Source organism: Xenopus laevis, chromosome 1L, assembly GCF_017654675.1.
Source record: "Xenopus laevis strain J_2021 chromosome 1L, Xenopus_laevis_v10.1, whole genome shotgun sequence".
In the NCBI taxonomy this organism is placed as follows: Eukaryota; Metazoa; Chordata; class Amphibia; order Anura; family Pipidae; genus Xenopus; species Xenopus laevis.
The window spans coordinates 142539451-142559730 of NC_054371.1; the positions used below are offsets into that span (position 1 = coordinate 142539451).

The following is a 20280-nucleotide window of genomic DNA, read 5'->3' on the forward strand; positions in this document are numbered from 1 at the left end:
AGCAACCAATGTGTTCATGCCCTTAGCTGACACATAAGCAGAATAGCTTGTTTCTTCTGGAATTGATTGTGTAACATACATGTTACACAATTGGTATTGAGATAGAATTTGGATATCGCTGGTTGTACTAGATACAGTGTATATAGTGCAGTTCCTGTACCTGTTTAAGTATAGTAAATGTATCTATTAAATGTATCTATTAAATGGCTAGTGGCCTCAATGTAAAGTGAGAAATGTAACATTCTCTGGAAAGTTAAAATGTGTCACCTGTATGTTGGAACATATTTAGGCATATAGCACCTAAAAAAAAAAAAAAAAAATGAGATGAAATGTGTCAAGCTTAAGTGAAGAATACAGTTATTAATACATCTAGTTAGCTAAAGAATAAAATAAGAACTGTTGTGTGGATTATACAAATTTAGTGTAGGTATGGGATCCATTATCAAGAAACACTGTTATGCATAACTCTCTAAAAACCAGCAATGCCATTCCTTGCAGTGTATTACTCAGCAGTGCAGACTGCAGTTTGGCTGTAATGTTTTTCACTGCCTATTATGGGAATTTTGACTTTTTGCTATGAATTAAAATAGCTTCTGATGTTGTTTGTGCTGTTTTGAGGAAAAGCCCAGCAGATCAGCAGGAGTAGGAGATTCTCGTTGTTCATTAGAAGGCAAAATACAACTCAACGATTCCGTTTAATGCAACCCAATGTGGTAAGTGAGGATGTTCTGTCCCCTTAAAGGAGAACTAAACCCTAAAAATTAATATGGCTAAAAATGCCATATTCTATATACTGCAACAGCCTGAAGTTTCAGCTCCTCAATAGCAGCAATGATCCAGGATTTCAAATTTATTACAGGGGGTCACATCTTGGAAAGTGTCTGCAACACTCACATGCTTAGTGGGCTCTGAGCAGCTGTTGAGAAGCTAAGCTTATGGGTCGTCACAAAATATCTAGCAGAAAAGAAGATGGGGAGCTACTGGGCATCTTTGGAGACACAGATCTTCACTGCTAAAGGACTATGGTTTCCTTGGGCTGGCACATAAGCTCAGAACATAATGTAAAACATCTCTAGCCTACTTCTTTAGTTAAACTTTAGTTCACCTTTATAGTTATATTCATTTGTATTTGTTTTTGGCCTTGCAACAAATTATGTGTATACCACCTTCAAAGCTTTGATACATGCAGCAAATGCAATATACACTATTTCTGTAAGAAGAATTCACTTTGGCTGGGCAGCATCACACATTTAATGCTGAACCTACAGACGACACATGCATATTCTTCAAGAGATGTTTGACTGTGCCATTTCCAAGATCATTATTTGTTCTGCAGCATATACAGATGCCGTACATTTTATCAGCAAAATAAATATTTCTGGTTACAGTCTAATAGTTCTGTTGTGTCTGTTCATTCCCATCTAGTATGTTTATTGCATGCTTATATTGAAATGGCACACTGATGAAACAGTGAAGCAGTCATATGACAGCTGTGAACAGTGTCTTTATTGATATTTTGTTCACATTGAATATACTGTAGCTCTTCGCTCTGTATCACTGCTGCATCTGGCCTCTCACACAGGTTTCAAATACATTTTTCTTCACATTGTAATATGTATGGGCAAAGAACAGTTACACTTAGCTAGAACACTACCTGCTTTACAGCTCTCAGGCAGTAACCAATGAGTGACTGGGGGGCACATGCAGGGCCGGATTTACATAGTGGGCGCCCCTAGGCCCAATGCCGTTTGTCGCCCCTGTCCCCTCCCCTTTATTCGTACAAATTTTCATCATCTGGACTGGAGCAATGGGGATTTAAAAAATTATTGTATCTCCAGCGCATCCCCAGTGTTTTTGAACCAATGTGGGTGTGGTTGGGTAGCATGCCGCCCCCCTAAAATCCTGCCGGCCTAGGTGGCCTTTCCACAAATCCGGGCCTGGGCACATGGGTCATAGCTATTTGCTTTTGAATCTGACCTCATGCTAGGGATCAATTGCAAACTCACTGAACAGTTATGTCCCATGTGCCCCCCCCTTAAAGTTGCTGATTAAAGGAACAGTAACATCAAAAAATAAAAGTGTTTTAAAGTAATGAAAATATAATGCATTGTTGCCCTGCACTGGTAAAACTGATGTGTTTGCTTCAGAAACACTACTATTGTTTATATAAATAAGCTGCTGTGTAGCAACGGGGGCAGCCATTCAAAGGAGAAAAGGCTCAAGTTACACAGCAGATAGCAGATAAGCTCTGTCTGTCTAATGGTGTTATCTGTTATCCATTAGTTAACCTGTGCCATATAGCCGTTTTTCAATTTCCGCCATTGCTCCACAGCAGCTTGTTTATATGAACTATTGTAGTGTTTCTGAAGTAAATAGATCAGATTTACCAGTGCAGGGCAACACTACATGATATTTTTATTACTTTAAAACACTTACATTTTTTGGTGTTACTGTTCCTTTAATTCAGAGTTAGAGAGCTGAAAAGCAGGAAGTAGTGTTCTGGCTATTATGTTAGACATCTGCTTAATCCAGCCTTTATAGATTACATTTTTGGCTAAATATCTGTATTAGAAACACATTTTTTATTTTGCACAGCCTATCTGTTTACTCAGTTTTTATTTTTACATTGAACTGTTCCTTTAATAATTGCCATAAAACCTGCATCACAGCTGGTCAGCCTGGTTGTATGCTTTGGCTCAGACTTAATCTGGATATGACTAGCAGCCACTGCCCAGCCATGGGGCCCCTCACAAACTATCCCCCCCCCCCCGGTCGCACATGGCGTACCTCTTCTTGCTTCCACCGCCTACAGCTGGAAAACTCCAGCCCCTTGCAAACCTCTACCCTGCGACTCATGTTGCGGACAAGCAAGAGGGAGCCTACCAGGATAATGTCAGTATAACATAATTAGCATCATTATTGAATGACTAAACTTTCAAATAAGGAGACTTTTTGTAGAATCCTTTTGTGAAAGCTATGTAACACTTTCTGCTTTCCTTCTTTTCGCTACTTGAAATTCCAATAAAAACTTGTACAAGAAAAGAAAACATAAATCAAACAACACAACAGGTATTACTGTCACCTGTTACTTTCATGCTGGCTGGTTATGTCAAATCAGGAAATTGAATGACATGGGGTTCCATTTATGAGAAATCCAAGTTTAAATTGTGTTAGTCCAGAAGCTTTATTTTAGAAATGTCACAATATTGACTAGCTTTTGGACCATAAACACACTATTGTCAAGGAAATGCACCTTTAAATTTCATAGTGAAATTGACATGTTGGGTTACAAATAAATAGAAAAGAGAATTTATGATCTCTCTGCAATGACCAGGTGATACTGGCCTGATGTAAGTCTAACTGTCAGAAAATGGAATGATCTGAGAGCTCATTTACGATATAAAAATGCAATCTTTCAGACTGTAATCACTATATTAGTTCACAGTTGGGTAGTAGCACACAGTATCATATTGGCCATTATTCAATCCCATATTAACATGTACTGGATGATGTGAGATTCATGCCTCTCTAGTGCTGTGAGCAAACATGAATGAACACACAACAGACATGAATCACACAACAGGCACTCAAAGAATTGAAGGCCATGTGCAAGAAAATATATTTGTTTTATAGGAAATTAAATAAATATATGTTTAAACTACAATAGAATTCTCGGAGGGCTGGTTGCATCCCCAGAAGTGTTGTTCTAGTTAATAAGGCTTTAAAAGTTTTGCTCCAGCATCCAGATTTTGGCTTCATAACAGATAGCTCATAAAGGAAATACTCAGCCTGTTAATATTTCCATACTATATTTAAAATCATCTTGACAACATAGATTCTTTTTATAGAGAAGCTGTGCTGAAAGTGCTCTTGCCTTCCTACTCAGTGCTAGGTATCCACCTACATAGTAAAATGCATGCATTTATCACTCAATGTCAGCGGCTAGCACATGTGAACTTAAAGATTATATGTTATGTACACAAAAGAAAAGGAAAAATGTCTTATTATGAGACAGCTTGTTTGCAAGTAGGTTTTTATTAAATTTAAAGCAGGGAGGCCAATTAAAAATTCACCTTCGGCGTCTGCACCATTCATCTTTGAAAGTAGCAACCATCATAATCAACTACTATGGTCTGGCAGAGAACCTGACATCTGAAATGTATTCACACAAATGTCCGATGTAAAACGTGATAAATGGCTCTGCAGTGGAAACAAGAATGTGATGAGAAGTGCTCTGCTGTATTACCCACTAGGCCCGGGGCCCAGCACGAAATTCCCATGAACCCTGACAGACCAGTCCATCACCAGCAGCCAATAAATTCCATGCTGCTTTAAGGGCTTTTCCATACATTCCTATTTAGTGACTTCTGTGTGTGTTCCTTTGTAGGGAATGCAGGTTTTAAATGACACAAGTCTTCTCTATAGTACTTCTTGCTATCAACATGAGTACATGTACTCCCTAATGAAATTTGGAAACCCTTATTGTAAAGCTAAAAAAAACCACAGATCATGAAACAACCACTACACTGAAATCTGCTCTTTAACTTTCTTACACTCTGAACCATTGCAGTGGCCCGTGTGCTGGCACGTTCTGAGGATTTCTGCACTGAAACGCCCAGGCCGACACAATGGTTCTGTTTCTAATGTTTGTACTGCTGGTTCAGAATCCTGAAACTCTATTGCGGAAGTCAGCTGCTGAACAGAAGGAGATTCCTTAAGTATTTCACTGATTTTAACATCCGCTAGTACTGGGGATACTACCTCTGGGTTGTTGCTAAAACTATGCCTGTGTAACGTCATCAAGTCGATATACTGTATGGGGCAAATTTATCAAGGGTCGAATAGTAAATTTGAATTTGAATTTTAAATTCACAATTCACACATTCTAATTTTAATCTCAATATTCGAATGTAAATTTGAATGTGATATTTATCACATCTCGACCATGAAAACAGTCCTAATTTGAATATTCGCCACCTAAAACCTGCCGAAGTCATGTACAGGTCCGTTGAGCCATTTGAAGATGTTAGTAGCCTTCCTGACATTGAAATTTTTTTTTGGGAGAAAAACTCATTTTGTATGAATTGAATACGAATCGAATGCGATCCAAATTTTCGGGTTGGAACCATTCTATTGAATATTAGCCATTTTTCTTAAACATCCTCCCAGTCGAATTGTGAGTATATTCGAATGAAAAAAAATTCACATGAATTTGAAATTCGACCTTTGATAAATGGGCCTCCCCATGTCTAAAGTATCTGTGAAGTTAATGCTTATGCACCATCTTGGCACTACTACCAAAGATAGTGTGTGTAAGATCCAGCAAATAACATTTAGGGTGGTGGCAGACAGGGAGATTAGTCGCCCAGCGACATATCTTCACTACTTCGGGTGACCAATCTCCACGAAATACCTTCCCGCCGGCAATAATCACTAAGAATTTCTGAAATTCATAGTGATTCATATGCCACCCCCCCCGGCGATTCATATTCTTGCACGTGGGAAGAGATTGGGGAGATTTGTCACCCAAAGTAGTGAAGATTTGTCGCTGGGTGACTAATCTCCCTGTCTACCACTACCCTTATCTATTTGCTGTAAGAATCTGTAGTACCCAAGTTATTGTTAGATTAGGTTTTGTGTGTGTGTGTGTGAAGTCAGTGTGATTATTCCTTCCTCCTCCATTACAGCAAGGCCCACCTGAAAGTAAGAGTCCCATGTAATACGTGCTCTGTGGGGAGTTGTGACTGGTTCAGCCAAGTATGAGGTAGACTGGGGATATCCCATAATTCTAAGGGGTTTATTTATTAAGGTTTGAGTTGTGTTTTCCATGAAAATTCGTGTTTTCAAGGTTATTTTTTGGTCAAAATTCACATTTTTTGGTAAAAAAAACATTTTATTTTTTTTTAGTTTTTTGATAAAACTGCAAATTTTTCAGAATTTATTATATCAAACCCTGGAAAAAGCTTGAATATGAAAATACACTATACAGTAGAACCCTCATTTTACATCCCCTGATTTAAAGTTTTCCCTCATTTTACTGTATCTAAAGCAATAACCAAGGATAATCAGATGGCATTCACACAGCAGAATGTGCTTGAACTTGGTGATTTATTCAGATCTCTGCACAACGTTTCAGGGGATCAACCCCCTTTCTTAAGTGCTCTTACAAAATGAACAAGAAACAGGTATAAATAAGTAAAACATGAATTCGGTACCACCCTCCAATTACAAGTCATTACCAAGTGCCTCCCTTAATTCTCCTGTATCTAAAACCTGTCATTAGGAGTCAATGGCATTTGACCCATTTGAAGATGTTCGAGGTTTTTTCGGAAAACTTGATCAATTTGATTCATTTAAGATTAATTCTGTAATAATAGGGTCTAACAATGAACATTATTTACTGAAACCTTGCATGGCCACTTTAAGACCAGTGTGGTCAAGAATATCACTGGATAATGTTTTATTCTCAGACACCATTGCCCTTTTAGAAAAATGTAAGATGGAAAAGATGTGCATGAAATAGAAACTGTCATTTTTTAAGTAATCCACAGTTCCTGAGCTCTTGACTCCACTTTCAGAGCTTTATATTCCTCCTTCTTCAAAGTGCCACATTCCAAGTGAAAAAAAAAAAAAAGAAAAGCGAAACGTCAGGCACTGTTAACACTGACATTTTTACTTTCTGTATGTCAGCCACGGACCTGCTGTTACAAAGTTTTAGTTGTTGATATTTTGAACTTGACATCTAGCATGAACAAATCTATTCCAAGCAAAAGAAAGCATACACGTAATACTTAGTCAATACGATTTAAATGCTAAAACCTTATCAGAACACAAGCATAATAAACACCAAAGCTTTTTTTTTTAAGGACTACTATTGGTTTTGGCGATAGAATAAGATCGTTGCACTGCTAGCATTCTAGAACTTTCTGAACAAACTCTGAATCAATATTGTTTTGAAGGGATTTGTAAATTTTATAACAGCAAGGATTAATCCATAATACAGATGGGACATTATTATACTTTTGCTCAGGCTCTGTTTGTGCAGAAGAACCTTCTTACTGTTTTCTATAGGAAACTCCACTGAGTTTAACCAGGCATATATTATAATACTCAAAATATTATGGAAAGAATCCATAATGTTAACACAATTATTTCTCGCTAATGAGCTCTTTTGTGTTATTTAGAGAAGACAAGGCCAAAAACCTGAACGTATGTGATAGAGCATGAAGGGGTACTCTAAGGGGTGCAAAATCAAGCCCCTTAATGCTCATTCAAGAAGAGCATGCATCCAAAGTCTTGCTGTTAGGGAAGGGGTCCCCAACCTTTTTTACCCGTGAGCCACATTCAAATATAAAAAAAGAGTTTGGGAGCAACACAAGCATGAAAAAAATTCATAGGGGAGCCAAATAAGGGCTATGATTGACTATTTGGTAGCCCCTATGTGGACTGGCAGTCTAAAGGAGGCTCTGTTTGGCAGTACACCTGGTTTTTACACAACCAAAACTTGCCTCAAGCCTGGAATTCCAAAATAAGCACCTGCTTTGATGCCACTGGGAGCAACATCCAAGGGCTTGGTGAGCAACATGTTGCTCACAAGCCACTGGTTGGGGATCACTGTTTTAGGGGATAGAATGGTGACCTACAAGGCTGTATTCATTAGGGATGCACTGAATCCAGGATTTGGTTCAGTATTTTGCCTTTTTCAACAGGATTCAGCTGAATACAAGTGACTGGCTGTACCAAATCCAAAAATTAGCTGCGTGTTCGGTTCTCTTTCCCCCCTCTTTTCCATAATTTCCATATGCAAATTAGGCTTCGTATTCAGTTTAGTATTCTGCCAAATCTTTCACAAATGATTCAGGATTTGGCTGAACCCTAAAATAGTGGATTTGGTGCATCCCTAGTATTAATAGCAGGTACATGGATCCTGTTGCTCTGAGCTGTAACCAGAGGTGCTGATAGCCATGCAGGGTGCAAAGTGCAGAAAATAAAATATGGCAGCTTGTTGCTGTTCTTTTTGCATTTCGCTTCCAGCCCACCATCAGAAAATGAGCCCTTCAGTGTTGAATTACAAAGTTGTTAACGCTTGATGCTGTTAACTTGCTAACGTTCTGGGTAAGTGCTTGGTCTGAAATGAATCATAGTAGTAATTTGATAGGAATGAAATATTCACATAGACTGTTGCCCTGCACTGGTAAAACTGATCTGTTTGCTTCAGAAACACTACTATAGTTCATATAAACAAGCTGCTGTGTAGCAATGGCAGAAATTGAAAAAAGGCTATATGACACAGGTTAAATAGTAGATAACTGATAACACCATTATATTCTACAGAGATCTGCTGTGTAACCTGAGCCTTTTCTCCTTCGAATGGCTGCCTCAATTACTACCCAGAAGCTTATTTATATAAACTATAGTAGTGTTTCTGTAGCAATCGCAGCAGTTTAACCAGTGCAGGGCAACACTGCTTTGTATTTTTATTACTTTAAAACACTTTTATTTTTTTGCTGTTACTGTTCTTTTAACACAGAGGCCTAAACCATTTGCATTACTACTGAAATTACAATTATTCTTTTATGTGGCCTCAAACATTACTTTTATAAATAATGTTATATTCCTGAAACCAAGAGGTGAATAATTACAAATAAACATTTTTGGCCCATTTGATAGGCTTTGGGTTGAGTAGTGGAGTAGACTGCTCTTTGTGCACCTCCTCTTACACTCCTGGGTTGATTTATACGTTCCAGGGAGGTTATTAATGGGGCACAAAAGGGCCACATTATTGTGTTAATCTTTCTATGTTGATTTAAGCGAACCTCAAAGACAATTTAGCATTTTTTTTGTAGAAAAATAGGTTATATAATGCCCAGAACCACCATATTTTGCTGTACGTATTAGTTGATCTCTGTGTTTTTGTGTAAGAAAGGAATTCATGCCATAACCACCATGATGCCGATAAAAACACAGTGATGAGTTACTCAGTGTGTCACGGGGAAGATGGGGATTGTTTGTCATACATAATGATCAAACGTTGTAAAACTGGAGACAAAATATTACCTTGTTAATTCTTTATTGCATGTTATAGAGATTTAAGTTAGCCACTTGAAGAGGTTGTGTGCTTAAATATCATAGTCATTAATTTTTCTCTTATCAGAGCTGAGTGAATCATTTTGCAGATATTCATGAGGCAAAGTCCATGACAAGCCTTGATAAATGACCTTGGCATAATTTAAGACGCAAATTGCACATTCTAGTTTCCTGTTTTTCTTTTTCTTTTAAAGATAAACCGTTCAAAAGAACAGCTTAATTTAATAGGCATTTTTTTTGTGTCACGTTTTTCATTGACTTTCATCATTGGCACTCACCTTAAAGGTGCTGGCACATGTAACATTCCAGTTGCCCAGCGACAAATCTCCTCTTTTTCAGGTCGATTAGTCTCCCCGAAATGCCTTCCCGCCGGTAGCCAGTGTGAATCGCGACGGGAAGAGGAGATTTGTTGATGGCCGACTAATCTCCCCGTCAACTTTTAGAATGTGATCGAACGTTCTGTTCTTAGCAGTCTTCCTTTTTTCCAGATTTCCACTGAAGGGCACTGACCCCAGCAGCCAATACGTATTTCTGTAAAAAAAAGAGACTGCAATATTATTGTTATATTTTATCACTTATTTTTTTGTTCAGGCCCTTTCTTATTCATCTTCCAGTCTTATATTCATACCAAAACTCTCTCTTCTCACATTATTACAGTTGTTGGTGGCAGTTCTCTTTACCTGTCATTGCAGAACTTGGAGCCCTGCAGATTCAGCAGCTGTGGTGGTTATTTGAGTTTGCACAAGCCTTCTCCAATCAGAGGGCTTTCTGCATACTGTGATCCTGTGCTGAAGAGTAAAAAAACACTTCTCTTCAGCCAAGCACAGCTAAATAAACCTCTGCAAACCCCCCAGCTTGTGTGTGTAAGCTCTGATGAGCAACACATCAGTCAACTAATGCTGTTAGTATTAAATCCAAAGTAGATTTTATGGAATGTGTGCATGTTGGAAACTCTGATCTGCTAATAACACCCCTCTTTATCCATGGTGCCAGTAACCCCCTTCTCCCCATACATCTACTTACTTTGTTGATTATGAGTAGGCTATAACACTCTAAATTCCAAAAGCACCCCTTTAAGAGAAAGCCCCAGACCCCAATCATTCCTAAAAGATGCTACACTATTCCCTTATTATTCATACACTTGTTATTATTTATATAGTGCCATTACATTTATGCAGTGCTTTGCAGAAATTGTTTATCATTCATGTTTAACTGTTTTTATTGTTTTCAAATTAAACAAGCAGGATTTCAAACAAAGATCAAAGAACAAAGCTATACAATAAGGCACACCTATACAACTTGTTGTGGCTAAAAGCACAGAAAGAAAAATAAAATATAGTTTTTAATTGGTGATGCCACCTAAACACTTTACTAGATTACAAACAAGTAAATTAAACCAAAACCAACAACCTAATTACGCTCAGTGAATTTATGTAAGGTTCTTAATCGTATAATCATACATGGAATGACAACTACTTTTTATAAATTGTTTATCATTAACAATAGCTCCTCAGTGGACTGGTCATTTGATTTCATTGTACTCGTAAGAACAGGAAGTACAATGTGACTTGACTTTAAAATTTCAGCGACTGTTCATATTTCCTTATTAAAACATTAGGCAAAAATAATGGTCAGCACAAGCCCTATTCATTGTCTTATGGTAGAAAAGGGTCTTAAAAATAAAAATTATCCTGAAAGTATAAATCTAAATCTAATAACCTCACGAGGGAGACTGTATCTTCTCCAGCTGAGAAATCACTTATCACCTCCCTTTTTGAAGAATTCCATAACTTCCCAGGCTACACAATCTCTAGTGATAAGATTATAGAAAACATCTTGGTTTAGGAACTGTGCCTCAGCTTCTCTCTGTGTGCAATTTCGATGCAGGCAGAGAGAAACTGATGTGCTCCCACCCGGTTTTTTGTTTCTCTACACGGAGGCACTGAATTACGCTGTGTGCAGTTTCATAAAGTGAACACTGACACAAAGGCATGCCTCTCAGTGCAGAGAAACAGAGAAGCATATGGGAACACATCAGTTTCTCACTGCCTGCAGTCAAAGGGAAGCAGAGGCCCAACTCTGTGTGCCGTTGAGCCTTAGATATCACTACAGGGAAGCTTGAATGTTAAATGTCTGTATTCATGATTTATTGTTACCTTAGTGACATGTTTTAAAGGGGACCCATCACCCAAACAAATAATTCCAAATCCTATTTTATCATGTTAGTCAAGCAAAATGAACTTTAATTACACTGTAGAAATTTTTTAATCTTGTTTCCGTCCGTCTGAGAATTAATAATTATAGCAAGCAGGCAGGGGCCATTTTGTGGACACTGTTATTAAGGCAAGCCTTGTATCATCTGAAAATATTGTTTGAGCACAAGAACGGGGAACCTGATGTCCATCCCCATGCCCTGGCTACACAATTAAATGGCGAAGAGAACAGGGGGAGTACAGTTACATCTAGGAAGTGCTGAATGGAAAGTGAAAGTAATTTCCTGCCCCACATAGAGGAGGGGCAGGCAATATTTGATTGACGGCAGAGATTTTTAAATGAGTTTACAACAGCTATGAATGCTTAAATAAAAAAAATAATTTGGGTTTCATGATTAATTTGAAAAGGAAATTTATTATACATCTTTTCATGTCTGGATGACAGGTCCACTTTAAAGGGGCTGTTCAGTGAATATGTCTTGTGCTGAACATGCTTGTTGCCTACTGTTGTAATCATGAAAAATCTATGATTTTTAGTTCATGCGCTATACAGGTCAAATAGTGAAATTGAAGCTGCTCCATGTTTGCTCCTGGCAAGGTAGGTTTTTAGATTACTAGTGCACAGATAATCCCCCTGCATAATGGACTTCTGCTAACCGCAAAGGATGGAGGGAGGGAGTTGTATACTAGTATTCTAATTATATGGTACCCAGAAGAAACCCACACAGATGAAGGGAGCACATACAAACTCACTACTGTGCCACTATGCTGCTGAATTGCTTGTTTTCAGGGCACAGCAGGTACATGTACTATAAAGTCATGTGGAAATAGGAGTTATATTGTTTTCTTTATTTTGTCTCACATCCTGTACTCAATGTTCTGCACTTTGTGGACTCAGAGTAGTCAAAATAAAAGTCTGACATTGTTACTGTTCCACATTCTATCTTCAACAGATCAAATGTGATGTAGAATCTGAAAAATAGCCTGAAAAGATATGAGCAGATCAAAGCAAACAAAATCTAGCCCAAGGCAGTCTGAATACTTCAAGCCCCATATCAGATAAGAGAATGACCCGAGTCAGCATACCACATACATATTTGACAGGAATAGGGGAAAATAAAATACTCCTGAATTTCCTTCAGCTGCTGCTTCTAATGAGCTTGCAATGTACTGTTTGCTTTACTCCACCCCACTATTTTTTCACTGTTTTACAAGTTTTCATGGACTGGGAGAAGACAGTATTATGAAATTATGTTTTCGTTTATGTATTCTGCTATGGCTAGAGTGTATATTACATTGATGTACCTGAATGGATTCCCATAAATGAGCCCTATGGCATTGCCAGAACTGTTCCAGTTATTGGCTGCACCTGGGGGAAGTACTTGCATCCCTTGTTCAGCATTTACTCAGCATCGACTGGAGAAATGGTGCCGGAAGGGCAGCCTGTGGCTGCAGGTAAATATATCTTAACCCATTAAAAATAATCTTACTGCTTCTCTACCTGTCAGAAATACATTTGACTTTGCTTTCTATTTCTATATGAAGACCTTTTTTTAACTAAAAAGCTACTAGATCATTAAGTTTCTACTTAAATAAAACTCAGTGCAGATCTTTTTGGAACGTTGCACATTTTATTAAAACCCTATGGGGCAAATTCACTAATCTGCGGAGGTATCAGTCAGTAAAATGTGAGAGTTGGTGAATTAGCATAGTTACGTCCCTTCACCATAGCGCAACTTCGCCTGGCGTAAGGGTGCGCAGGAGCACTAGAGTAGGTCCACTTCACTAGCGAATTTATGCCAGCCAACCCATTAATTCGGTAAATTGGCGAAGTAACTTAATGATGTCACACTGGCGAATTTGCGCTAGCGTTAGCCCCTTCGCGCTTTAGTGAATTTGCCCCTATAAATCTGGTGGTCTAAAGAGAGTTGCTGGAAAAACTACACGGGGCAAATTCAGTAACCGCGAAAAAACGCCAGCGCTGGCCTTGTGCACATCGCAACACTTCGCTAGGCGTAAATTTGCCTGGACAACGCTAATTCACGAAGATCTGAAGTTGCGCACATGGTAACGAACGCTGGCAAAATTACGTCAGTGAAATTACGCTCAGCAGTTCGAAGTTACCCTAGCTTTGGCTAATTAGCATACGGCGTGCAGTTAAAGTACAATGGCTGTATATACAAATACATTACACTACACAAGGTCTGGGAACCTTAATAAAATTATATAAAGTTGTTATATTGCCCTACACATGTGCCCACAGTATAGTTTAGGTGCCATATGTTAGCAAATGTAGGGGGGAAGGAGGGTTCCCCAAAAAAAAAATTTACAATCTTTTTTAGTCTATCGCCCTTTAAATAGGAAAAAACGCCAGCGTTTTTTGGGACTTAGAAAAATTTTTAACTATTTTTTGAGGAAGTCCTATCTACTCTATTGCACTTTGCCTGGTCTGAGGTGGCGAAGGCAAGTCTGGCGATAGAGGTAACGGTCAGTAAAATCAAAAACTTAGTGAATTTGTGTAGTAACACTACCGAAAATTCGCTGGCTTTAGAGGGCAAAGTTGAGTCTATCTCCTTGCGAAATTACGCCAGCTACCATTAGTAAATCGGCGAAGTGCCGAAATGATGTCACGCTGGCGAATGTAGGTAAAGCCATACCTCCCAACATTTGAAAAATTAAAAGAGGGACAAAAACTTGTGCCGGGCGTAGTGCAGAGAACATATTTGACCATGCCCATTTTATGGCCACACCTCCTAATTACCATGTCCAATTTACCAAATTTGGAATGTTATTAAAGTTTGAACACATTTCTGGGAGTTTTAATGCAATTGTTTATGTGTTATAACCGTTTTGCTAATGAAAGTGAATTGCCCTTTAAGTTGCTAGTCTTAGTTCTCCTATGAGATCTGCTTATCTTAAATAGTTACAGTTGTTTCTTTGATTATCTTAAATTGTTCCAAAAGTATCCAAGTACAGCTGCTGACTGAGCTGTCAAAATCTGGACTGTCCCATCGCACAGAAAACAGGACAGTTCAGAGGTATGGGTAAAGCATATTATGCTTTGATGCAAATACACAGCTTAATTGCATACCACATTTGCTAACTAACTAAAGTAATGTGTTTACTGTATATATAGGCAATATTTGTTGTATCACAACATACCCATAGTGTCAGTTCTTGGTAAAGAGCAATATGTTATCCATTTTTCATTTCTGTGCTATGATTGACAGCTTTTTGAAATCTCAGTTGAGCACACTTCTCTATAAACAATTGTCTTTTTGATGAATTTACAACAAACCGACTTTTAAAGGTTCCTCTGACAGCCCAGAGGTTAAGCACCACTCACAAAATGTCACGGTACATTTGATTCCATTTGGTCATAGCTAAAATGATTTTCAGTGTATCTGATGCAAGCGTTGATAAAAAGGCCCATATTTTGTCACGGAAGAGACTTTTTAAAGCACCAGTAACCATAAATTGAATATATATGTGTATATATATATATATATATCTCCAAACAAGAACCAGCAACACCACTAAATATTCTTTTTTACTTTCAAGAATATCCTGAAGTATTTATAGACCATATTTTGTCACTGAAGAGACCTTTTAAAGCACCAGTAACCATAAATTGAATAGGATTTTCAGTGTATCTGATGCAAGGGTTAATAAAAAGGCCCATATTTCAGGGCTCTGTTTTGCTGGAGCGCTATGCCTAACGCCTCATGCACCAAAGGAGCAACCGCCAAATTACCATATTGTGTTGGTATGGGTAAACTTAATTAGTGTTTTATTTATGTGTACATAGAATAACTATTGTATATATGTGTGTGCACCATAAGAACTTTAATTCTTATTATTAATAATGTGAATAGATTTGAGATGATTCATGGTATTCTTTAACCATGATTTGCCTATTTATTGGCGCCTAAACAATGGATGGGTTTCCAGGCCTGATCTTGATAAGGAAAACATTTGGGATGAGTTGTCAATTGCAGTTCTTTATACTCTCGAAGCACTATAGCTGGATGAATGTAAAGCCAGTATTTTATATTGACATTACATTCAACATTTTATGTATCTCTGATGTTAGTATGAGTTAAGGGTAGAACAGACATTCAGTTGTACAAGGGGAACTGGAGCCTAAAATTCATAAATGTCTGACTTTGACTGTAGGATGTAGCTTATTAATTTTTTTTTTTTAAATTATAAATTAGTTTGAGCAGGACCCTCTTTTACCTTTCAAATTGGTTATTTTTTTTTTATGTAATCTGTTCAATGTATAGACCCATTTATTGTACATCACTGCAAAATATGGTGGCGCTTTATAAATACACGGCATAATAATAATGTGCATTCAGATGTAGTAGCTGATGCTTACAATGTAAGAACAAGATGTCTTAATGGCAGGATACTTCTTCACATCAATACTTAAAGGTGTCGTTTGCTTTTCAATTAACTTTTCATATGGATAGACAGTGGTATACTAAAACCATTCAAAACTGGTCTTCATTTTGTATCCTTGTGGTTTTTGAATCAGCAGCTCTTCAGGTTGGTGTTTCAGAAGCTATCTGGTTGCTAGGATTCAATTTACCTTAGCAGCCAGGCAGTGGTTTCAATGACTAAGAGATGAATAGGGATGACCAGGATAGCAAAATGAATTACAAAAAAAGTAACTATAACATTAATAGCATCAAAGGACAATAGTATTTTGGCTGCTGGGGTCAGTGAAGCCCTACAGTCAGCATTTTAAAGTTGAAAGCAGCTGGAAAGAGGCAGAAGAGGACAGCAAATTATTTTAAAAAAAAATACAAAAAATGTACTGGTCAGCTATCCCTTTAAAGATGAAATATGGGAAAGAATCCAAACAACTTTTTTTCTTTAAGAATACATCAGAAATATCAACTCTCTTCACAAATGTGTTTTACCAAGATGAATAAAGAGTGGTTTGCTTATCTTTTCAGTTGTCGCAGAGCTCCAAATTCTTAGCACCCCCTTCCACTTTTCATGCCAAGAATTACACAAGTTTCCATAACCAGGAAGAGAATTTATTATCCATATTTGCACAATCTAAGAGTTTTTGTGTATATGCAATATTTATCTTCTACCTTAGAAGTATTTCAGAACTTGCAGAAAGCAAGGTCTATCAAAACAAATCCTCCAAGGTTTGAAATACTGTTACGTTCTATATATGAATCCCAGCTTTATGATATGTTTAGCAGTTTCCCTGTTTCCTTGTATCTAGTACCTAGTCTTTCATTAAAGGAACAGTAACACCAAAAAAGTGTTTTAAAGTACTGAAAATATCATGTAGTGTTGCCCTGCACTGGTAAAACTGATCTGTGTGCTTCAGAAACACTGCTATATTCATATAAACAAGCTGCTGAATAGCAATGGCGGAAATTGAAAAAGGCTATATGGCACAGGATAAATAGCAGATAACACATTATGTTCTACAGAGCTTATCCGATCTGCTGTGTAACTTGAGCTTTTTTTTTTACTTTAAATAGCTGCCCCTTGGCTACACAGCAGCTTATTTATATAAATAATAGTAGTGTTTCTGAAACAAACACAGTTTTACCAGTGCAGGGCAAAACAACATTATATCTGTATTACAATTTCATTTTTTTCATTTTACTTTTCCTTTAATACATCCAAAAATGAGCCAAGTGAAAAATACTGTTCGTACTTTGATTAAATGGGGGATGCCAAAGCTGGTGGAAACAAAGTTTAAAGGGATTCTGTCATGATTTTTATGATGTAGTTTTTATTTCTAAATTACACTGTTTACATTGCAAATAATTCACTCTACAATATAAAATTTAATTCCTGAACCAGCAAGTGTATATTTTTTAGTTGTAATTTTGGTGTGCAGGCAGCCATCTCTAGTCATTTAGCCTGGTCATGTTCTTTCAGAAAGAGCCAGCAGAATGGAACTGCTTTCTGACAGGCTGTTGTTTCTTCAACTCAATGTAACTGAATGTGTCGCAGTAGGACCTGGATTTTACTATTAACTGCTGTTTTTTGCGGCTGTTCAGCAGCTGTTTTCAGCCCGAGTAATTTACACAGGATGAGAGAAGCAGATCTGTTCATTGTTTTGAATCCGATCAGCCTGTGTGAAGTCACACACAGGCTGAGATCAGCCCAAATATGCAGGCTGAAAACAGCCTGTGTGTCAATAGCCTTAGACTATGGACACACATACGTTTATCCGCAGCGGTTTGCATCACGGTTTTTAAAAAAGCCGACCCCTGCATAAAAGCTACCAGAAGTGCCATAGCCTTGTCACCGCAATGCAGTGGTCGGCTGTTTTAAAAACTGCGGTGAAAATGTCGCGGTTAAATGTTTGGGAGCTGCTATCTGGTTACCTTCCTATTGTTCTGTTGTTATGCTGCTTGGGGGGAAAGGGAGGGGTTGATATCACTTCAATTTGCAGTAAAGAGTGACTGAAGTTTATCAGAGCACAAGTCACATGACCTTGGCAGCTGGGAAACTGACAATATGTCTAGCCCCAGGACATATTTCTAAATTATATATGTAAAATGGATTCTGCTGGACAGCACTATTAACTAATGCGTTTTGAACATTAGTTTTCCCCATAACAGTATCTAGGGTTGCCACTTTTTCTGGAAAAAAAAATACCTGCCTTCCTATATGTTTAGCTTTTTTCCCTATTAATAACATAGGGATCAACCATAATTTTTACCGGCCAGGCCAGTAAAATACAGGCTAGGTGGCAACCCTATAAGCAACCAAAATTGCCTTGTTTTATATCAACCATAAACATCAGTGTTTAACCTGTTTACTTCCAGGGGGCACTGGAGGGAGAGGTTTAAACATTAGTCATAGAAAATTAAATCTGGCAATCTTTATATTTTGTGATGTATAAATGACTTAGGGGATCTAGTAATGGCATTATATAGTGAATAAAGTACCCCCTCTTGTAAAATATAAGGATATTATAAGTTACCGAGGAGTTTCATGACCATATAAAAACACGAGGCCGAAGGCCGAGTGTTTTTATACAGGTCATGGAACTCCGAGGTAACTTATAATATCCTCATATTTTACAACTGGGGGTACTTTATTTATTATAATACACAAATTTTAGTGAGTCATGTGACAGAAATTACATCACTACTCACCGTTTATAACTGATGACATCACTACTCACCGTTTATAAGGATATAATTTACAGGATATTCATGGCTTTTGTGTATTATAACATGTTAATTTTTTTTTTTTAAAAAAAATTGTTCTGATCTTAATATTATGTACATGGGTGCACCTGCAGAACATTAGAGTGTGTTGAGCATTAAGAATTTGTATCATGCACATTTTATGACCAGAGCGATTATATTACAAAATAAGTCAGATTGTACAATTGAAGCAGAAAAATGTCTATTTCCCTCCATGTAGACGAAAGACACCTGGCTTTTTCTCATTTTACCTGCAATATTTATTTTATGCTTACTTATCGCACTATGGTTACATAGTTCATTTGGGGTTAAAATAGATAACATCCATCAAGTTCATACATGCATTTATTTGCCAACACCGCTGACCCACACAAGGCAAAACAACAATGTAACAGTAGATTTCATCACACTGTGTGTTAAAAAGCAGCAGCAATTTGTATTTTCTTTTTTTTTTAATGCAGTTTGTTATGTGTCACTGTGGATGAGCATTGCTATAGAACACTGCATATAAATTAAACATTAAATAGGTAGACAGAGGCAGCCCTAGACGCTCAATTATAATCTTTGGATGTGCAGTTAGTGCCTGAAGGACGCTGACATCCATTTCATATCACATGTCCTTCTTTTGAAAGATGATCATTGGGGCTCAAGTAACTTCCCAGCGCAGTAAAAGAATGCATAATTTATAGAGTTATATCTCAGACAAAAAAAAAAACGATACAAACAATAATCTGCTTTCTATAAAAATTAATCTCCCTTGCTTTTTCTGCAGATTGGAGCACTCGAAGATTACTACCACTTTTTTCACAGTAAAACCTTCAAGAGGTCCATTCTTGCCAGCCGAGGTATACACAGCTTCATTTCTATGGAACCAAAGGTAAGATAATCTTGTGTGCCCAAGCTCTAAGTATTGCATTTTTAATTGGTAATGTCACACCAAGAAGTGAAGCCTAGTTGCCATATGACTCTTATAAAACAGATCTTATATCTACCGGATTGCACAGACCAATAGAAACTACAATGCCTGGGATATGCATACCCTTATTGCTATACAGTGCTGCAAATTTTTCACGAGTCAGTGATGTTTTTAGTTCTTAAGACATTGGGTTTGCACTGGTGGTACAATTTGTGTATGAATTACCGGTCATGAAATTCTCCCACATTTCCTCTGATTTTCCCTGTAACACAATCTTAAATATAGTTTCATCCAGTCTGAAAAGAAATTTGGTAAATTCTCAGATGCAAGTAAACATCACTAAACCTTCACACAAGTGAAGATGTTACATGTAATTTTTTCACTTTTCCTGTAGCAAAGTACATGCTACTGCCCTTTGCTATTGCCCATTATAGGATTTTAGTGGTTCCTTGATGTGACCTTTGATATCTTTAGCCTGTTGAATGTAAAATAACCACAGCCGTATCACAATTTAATATTTTTTTTCCATCTAACCCCTAAAACATATTTTCAAATGTTGTAAAAAGTCATTTCATATATTATAAAACACATTTTCACACCATCCTCAGATCAGCGACTATTATTTTTAAGGCACATATATCAGTGAAACACATACTGCAATTTAAAAATGTAACCACAAGCGATTGCTGCCATATTATGCTAGAGAATTTTTTAACCTTGATATTTCTGTTTTTTTTATTTTATTTTTAAAACGAGCCACACATTCCTTTGGCTTTTTTCATTCTATAGTAGGTAATGACTCACAGCCCAATGGATTCTAGTTGCTGTGGATTCATTAGTGAGCACACACGTTATGACATGAGCA

The 20280-nt window shown here is 37.4% G+C and overlaps 1 protein-coding gene across 8 annotated transcripts in view; it reads left to right on the forward strand.

Annotated features, from left to right (window-relative positions):
- The window catches only part of pcsk5.L (proprotein convertase subtilisin/kexin type 5 L homeolog), a 237696-nt gene that overhangs the window by 12825 nt on the left and 204591 nt on the right, over positions 1-20280 (forward strand). For all 8 annotated transcript variants that reach the window (XM_018248748.2, XM_041582238.1, XM_041582244.1 and 5 more), the window contains 1 exon segment: positions 19272-19376. In XM_018248748.2, coding sequence (XP_018104237.1) covers positions 19272-19376 — 105 coding nt within the window.